We start from the raw sequence: 7,609 nt of genomic DNA on the forward strand, positions 1-7,609 counted from the left end.
TTGGCTTGGCAGTCTCAGCCAAAAATGCTGTATCTCTGCAAGCCAATCTCAAGACAATGCTAGAATCTCTTCGGGGGCGAACGGATATCCCGCTTGGTCAGCTCTCTTATACAACCACCGCACGCCGGAATCACCACCAGCATCGGGTGATGCTGACGGGCTCGACACTAGACGAGATCTGTAGTCAAATAGAGGTAGCTATTCGGGACCAGACTGGGGTGAACAAGACCATATCTTCGAATTTGGTGTTCACCTTCACGGGCCAGGGTGCACAGTATCCCGGTATGGGCAAGTCATTTGTGGAGAATTTCTCCCAGTTCCGTTATAATATCTATCGCCTTGACAGGATGTCACAGAGCTTGGGTTTCCCATCCTTTCTCCCAGTGATACAAGGAGATGCTTCTCGGCAACAGATCACAGACTTCTCCCCTGTGATGGTTCAGCTGGCCAGTGTCTGTATGCAGATGGCGTTATCCAGGCTCTGGGCTTCTTGGGGCATCATGCCTGCAGCGGTCATTGGGCATAGCCTGGGTGAATTTGCAGCACTGAATGTTGCGGGGGTCCTCAGTGATGCTGACACAATATTCCTTGTTGGTAAAAGAGCGGAGCTTCTTGTCCAGATGTGCACTCAAGGCACACATTCTATGCTAGTCGTCAACGCCTCGACAGACCAAATTGCTAGCATTCTCAAAGATACGCCGTATGAGACTGCATGTATCAATAGCCCAACAGAAACCGTGCTTGCTGGCTCAATTGAGAATGTCATTGCCTTAGAGCAGAGCTTGAAACAGGCAGGTCTGAAGACACTTTGTTTGAAAGTTCCCTACGCCTTTCATTCGTCCCAGGTTGAGCCTATTCTGCCTGATTTTGAGAAGGTTGCCAGAGGGGTCACATACCATAGCCCGAGTATCCCCGTCATCTCTCCGCTTGACGGAGACCTGATAACAGCAGCTGGCGTTGTTGGGCCAGTCTATCTTTCCCGGCATTGTCGAGATCCCGTCAATATGATTACGGCTCTAGAGACAGCCTATAATAGCCAGGTCATCACAGACAGAACCATCTTTCTTGAGATCGGTCCACATCCAGCTGTTTCTGGGATGCTGAAGGCTACGCTTGGAACACAGACAACGGCTTTGTCGACGGCTCAAAGAAACCGGCCAATATGGCACACTCTTACAGCGGCTCTGAAAGCTATCCATAACTCCGGCAAAAGCATATGCTGGCTAGCATACCATCAGGATTTCAAAGCATCTCATAGAGTGGTTCAACTCCCCAGCTACTGTTGGGATTTGAAAGACTATTGGATTCAATATGTCAATGACTGGTCACTGCGTAAAGGCGACCGGCCTCTGGTGATCAATAATCTCAGCACCCTCGAGAGCACCACTATTCACAGGGTGGTCGAGGAGACTTCTGATTCAAACACGGTGTCTCTCATCGTTGAGGCAGACATTTCCCGACCAGACCTCAACCCTCTCGTGCAAGGCCATGTCATTGGCGATATACCTCTTTGCACTCCAGTAAGTCCATTTTACTCTGATATAGAAAAGGAAACAATAGATGAAGGAAACGACTTTAACACTTTAACTAGTCGATATATGCAGATATTGCTCTGTCGATGGGTAAATACTTGCTAGAGAGATACCAGCCCCTTCTCGAAGACAGACTAGTAGATGTTTCCGAAATGGTCATCTCAAAGGCATTGATCGCAAAGCCTCAGGGACCTCAACCACTCCAGGCTCATGTGGAAGCTGACTGGGCATCAAAACAATCCACCGTCAAATTTGTCACATTTGATGTAAGTGACACTCAGAAGTAGTGATAGAAAGAAGCACATGCTGATAAATTGGTGGATAGAGCAAGGGAAATGAACTACAACATGCCCAATGTGTGATCCGATTCAAAGATCGGAGGCTTTTAGAGAAGCTGGAAACAGAAGCCGTGGATGTAAAGCGGCACATGAAGGTATTGCGACAGGGCATTGCAGCTGAAACGGCAGCACGTTTCAATCGCCATATGGTTTATAGGATGATTCGCCCATTGGCAAATTTTCATGCTGACTACAGAGCAATTGATGAAATTGTTTTGAATAGCCGAACCCTCGAGGCCTCTAGTCGGGTGAGTTTTGGGAGCATCAACACAGAAGGTGTATTCCATACACATCCGGCTATAATAGATGCGTTCACCCAGTCCTGCGGTTTTGCGATGAATTGTAACGAGAAGTGCGATCTCGATCTCGAAGTATTCATCAACCATGGCTGGGGTTCGTGCCAGATATTTGAAGATATTTCCTTGGATAGAGAATACACGACGTATACGCAGATGATCCCCGGCAAGGATAACCTTTGGCATGGAGACATAATTGTCTTTGATGGTGACAAGGTCGTTGCCTGCTTTCAGCAACTTGCAGTATGCCACCAGTCACCCACTCAGCATGAAAAATACTAACTGAATAAATTCAGATTCAAGGGGTTCCACGTCGAGTACTCGACGTCATCCTGTCTGTTGAAAGTGGTCAGCATCAAAAGAGGCCGCATACTACTCCTTCAACCATTGCAGTCTCTAAACAATCCAAACCTACCACCGTCGCCATACCCGCACTCGTTGAGCCCGCAAGACCTTCTAGATTCCAGCAAGCTATCCAAATTATATCCGAAGAAAGCGGTATTGCTGTCTCCGACCTCACAGGCACTGCCTCATTTGTCGACATAGGCATTGATTCTTTACTATCCTTGGCAATAACTGCAAGATTCCGTGAGGAGCTGAACCTAGACCTGGATTTAGAGTCCATTTTCATGGATTACCCCACAATCAATGAGCTTAGAGAGGCCTTGAGATCCCTTGAAGAAGAGAATCATGCTTTTGAGGAAGCGAACTATTCACAAGCGCCAATTATTCACAGCGAGCCTGAATTTAAATCCAGTGAGGGTGACTTCCTTACAGCTCTTCAGATCATATCCGAAGAAGCCGGAATAGCCGTTGCAGATCTCACCAATGACGCCGTCTTTGCCGATATGGGCATTGATTCGCTACTCTCCCTCGTCATAGTCAGCAGGTTTCGGGAAGAGTTGGGCCTGGAAAGTTTCGATCTAGATTCTGTCTTTGTCGATAACCCAACCGTTGCCGACTTGAAGTCGTTCCTCACAGACGGCTCAAGCTCAAGTCCAATTGCGGCAGAAACGCCAAGTAGGAGCCCAAGCCCGGTCGGACGAGTTTCGCTTTTTGATAAGAGAGAAGATGTTACTCCCATCTCATCGCAGGGCAGTGACACCACAGGTCAGGTTCAACCTGTCCGCCAGGCTACCTCGGTTGTTCTCCAGGGCTCTCCGAAGTCCTGTGGCAGAACTTTATTTCTGCTCCCAGATGGGTCAGGCTCTGCCACATCCTACGCTTCCATTCCTCGAATTGATAAAGACACTTGTGTCATTGCGCTTAACTCCCCATATATCAAGGATCCCTCGAAACTCTCGCACTGCTCGCTTGGCGATCTTGTCGAGGGATATCTGATTGAACTGCGTCGACGCCAGTCAACTGGCCCATACCATCTCGGTGGATGGTCGGCGGGGGGAATACTCGCCTACCGACTTGCGCAGATACTCAGTGATGAAGGAGAAGAGATTCGTAGTCTTATCCTCATCGACTCACCTCCACCCCGGGGCCTGGACCGATTGCCACAGCACTTCTACGAAATGTGCGATTCGCTCAACATCTTCGGCAAATTAGGTAAGAACACTGCTGTGGAGAATGACAAGAGATATATTGCAAAGAAGCCCGAATGGCTGATTCCACACTTCAATGGGGTCATCGATGTCCTGCATGATTACTGGGCCGAGCCCCTTATGGATTATCAATGTCCCAAAGTCTCCCTTATCTGGGCCTGTGATAGTATTATGGACGATATAAATTTGCCACCTTTGACGCCTCACAAGGATGATACGGTGGGAATGAAATTCTTAACAGAGAAAAGAACTGACTTTTCTGGCAATGGCTGGGAAGATCTCTTCCCAGGGAGTAAGCTTGCCATTGAAAAGGCCCACGGCGCAAATCACTTCTCTATGATGGTGAGTTATTATCTGTGACATTGTAAAAATAGAATACTGATGTTTGAAACCAGCAAGAGCCGTTTGTTATTGAATTGGCGGCATTCATACGCAAGGCGATGTCCTAGGCTCCTATGAATGGCATACCAGAGATTGAAGCCCTCCTCGATCAGACTAGGCGCAGGAAAAGCAACACACATTTTGTACAATGAGTACCCCAGACTGCAATGCGCCTAGTTTAATATCATAATGTCTCTCGAAGGGAGGATCACAAAATACCCAAGCGTGAGAATGAAAAGAAACTCTGTCATGCCTCCCGGTCTCTAAAGTTGGGACCGAGACCGGACCATTCCTAGGCCTACCCGCCAGTCTCCCCTCTCCACCTGTCTATTGCGCATTGGTCAACCTTCAGGGCGGTGTAGCTGCGTGCCATCACATTCGATGTAGTGTACACTTTTAGCACCCGTTTCAACTCGGTGACACGGTTTACTTATTGGTCAATAGAGGACCCCCTGTCAATTATGTGGCTTAGACGAGTTAAGCTCTTACATTCATAAGGACATGGGTCAAACAAAATAGCATGAAAATAACTATTGCGAATCTAAATTCAGTTTCCACATCCGGGCTTACGAATATTGGCTCGTTTTGATCAAGTTTCCACAGTCGCCTTTGAAACCACAAAAATAGCCCCGAAGCTTGTTTACAACCAACAGTGTCTAGACAATGCTATGCACAACCTGTCACCAAATATTTGTGGGTTATTGTGACCAGAGAACTTATACGCACCATCTTCATGTCAATGACCTTGAGCAGGCAGCTTTTCACAAATGCCACATCTGCCGGGTCTTGTGGGATGCGGTTTCTGACCATCCACGACAGTCCAAACAGCCCGAAGAGTCTGAAACCCTATTCCACAAGCCCGTTTCACAATATTATATCCGTCGTAAATCTATCGCGGAAGAATTAATCTTGGAGCTTAGCTTTACTGTGAACAAAAACGGGATCGACACTGGGGGGAGGTGTATTACTTTCTGTCTGCAAAGCATGGATGGTAAGTTGCAACTGAATCCTTATCGCACCTTTTAGTAACCAATATGTTTACGCGAATATAGATGCCGGTAGCCGTATTGGCACAGATGTGGTTTACAGTCCCAGCAAGTGTAGCGACAGGACATGACATTGGCTGCTTCCCAGAAAGGGATTTATCGTTGATTCAACCGTGCATCATAAAGTCGGCCTGGGATGATTGTGAAAATCGCCACTATAATCTCTACCACAATGACTTCATGGATGCCACTTTTAAAGATCTTCCTTTGATGAAACGAGCATGGGTTGTTCAGGAGCTTTTACTGGCGCCAAGGATCCTTCATTTGACGGGAACACAACTTTTCTGGGAATGCTATGAATTAAACGCATGTGAAACATATCCAGGAGGTTTACCCCCAAACATCCATGAGCAATGGTTAACAAGGGGTGTCTTATGGAGTTTCCTTTTTAACCCCGAGAGGAATACTGACGTGACGGCAAGGAATATGGTAAACCAGGGAACGGATAGCATGAGGAAGCTGTGGAAAGCAATTGTGGAGGTTTATACAACAGCACGGTTGACATATGGAACATACAAACTGATAGCTCTCTCCGGAATTTCGAAGATTATGGGAGGTGTTCTCAGGGACCAGTACTGTGCTGGGCTATGGAGGACATCCCTCCTCACTGACTTGTTTTGGCTTGGTCCATCAGTCAAAGGGGAAAAAGTCTCAAGGCCTGGCCCCTATCGCGCACCGTCGTGGTCTTGGGCTAGTGTAGATGGCCAAGTTTCTTTGTCGCTGTTCCCCGATGAAGAACTCGAATATATAGAGCCATTAGTCAATATACTTACCTGTGAGGTCGAGACTGCTACAGGTGAGCCCTTTGGCATCATTACAGGTGGTTACCTGAAAGTTTCTGGGCAACTTGCGACAGTCGAAATTAAACCCAAATCCGACGGTGAAGGGCTTGTCTTCTTTAATGGTATTTGGTGAGATGATCGAGTACGCCTTTATATCCCATTTGACTGCGCTCCTTCGTCATACAAATTTCACTGCCTTCCGTTGTTCCTTGACAGTCATCAGTTGCCAACATGGAACGTATCATGTCTTTTGCTTGAATCTACTGGAGAGACTAGAGGTCAGCTCAAACGGGTTGGCATTCTGCACGCCTTCGCTGGGGCAATGGGAATGCAGACGTGGACAAATTTTGAAGGAAACGAGAATGAAAATTGGCTCGAATATGACAGTAGGTGTGATAGTGGAGGATATGTAATTACTATTCTGTGAATGTTGTATATCCATCAGGTGGTAACCCTCAACCCGGGCGGGCACTTCGAGAGGTAACATGGCTGAGCTAATAAACAGGTTACCCATTCTGGAACCGGGCTGTTACGCCCGGGTATCCGTCCAAGGACTCTGCGACCAGTTAGCCATCTTGGTTAGATACGACTTGATGACTAGAATCCACTAGTGACCGGTGGCGACGAGTGACCCGATATAGTCCGAACAGTAACAACAAGGTAATATACAAGATAGCCCAAGAATAGAAGGCCAGACTAATTGAGTATACATACTCAATTATTAGAGAGTATAAATAAGACTGGTTTATTAGCAAAGATAGCTCTGTAGTAACAATTAAAATTAATTACAAAGAGCTAACTAAGTATATAAATAAGTATCCTTATATATTTTAGTCTAATATACTATCTACTATTATATATAGGAACAATCCTCTTGGTGTTATGCAGAAGAATAAGATATATACCCGTATGTTACAGACCCCGGTCTAGTGCGGCATCAATAGATAATATACTGGCTACAGTAATGTGATTTTCGAACCGGAGCGCTCCTAGTACGAATAGCCTCGCCGAGCGCCATCGACCGTCAGGACACCGGAACCGATCGATTCCCTACCGGAGAATAAAGAATATATAAGAATACTTATTTATATACTTAGTGTAGTTCTTTATAATCAATCTATTCAGTTATTTAATAGCTATATTCAAGATTTATATCAGCTTAGCTTATTTATACTATCTAATAATCGAGTATATATATTTGATTGATCTGGTCTTCTTATCTTAAACTATTTGTTATAGTAATATCGGTATTATTTAGACTATATCAGATTATCTACTGCTATCAGTCACTAGTAGATTCTAGTTAATCAAGTAAATTGTTTCTAATCAAGATCGCTAACTGGTCGCAGAGTCCTTGGGCGGATCCCCGGGCGTAACAAAGACTATTAATAGAATCTTAATTCTATATTTTTTATTATCTACTACTGAAGAGTTATCTATAAAATTATTAAAAAAATCTAAATTTTTCTAGTAATTTTATAGATATATATAAATCTTAATAACTATGTATTATTAGATATAGTATAGAATTAAGAGATAGAATCTTAATTCTATATTTACTATTAACTATCGGGAAATTATCTATAAAATTATTAAAGAAATCTAAATTTTTTCAATAATCTTATAAATATATATAAATTTTAATAACTATATATTATTAGATATAGTATATACTGATAGA

The 7,609-nt window shown here is 44.8% G+C and overlaps 1 protein-coding gene across 1 annotated transcript; it reads left to right on the forward strand.

Moving 5' to 3' along the window:
• Nucleotides 1-4,168, forward strand: ABOM_012237 (uncharacterized protein; the record flags this gene model as incomplete). Its single annotated transcript, XM_022539364.1, has 5 exons — nt 1-1,520; nt 1,592-1,798; nt 1,858-2,409; nt 2,463-4,061; nt 4,115-4,168. Coding segments are annotated over 5 exons (3,932 nt in total), but the record flags the coding sequence as incomplete, so codon positions are not given.
• Nucleotides 4,169-7,609: the final 3,441 nt, after the last annotated feature.

Source organism: Aspergillus bombycis, assembly GCF_001792695.1.
Source record: "Aspergillus bombycis strain NRRL26010 chromosome Unknown contig00262, whole genome shotgun sequence".
In the NCBI taxonomy this organism is placed as follows: Eukaryota; Fungi; Ascomycota; class Eurotiomycetes; order Eurotiales; family Aspergillaceae; genus Aspergillus; species Aspergillus bombycis.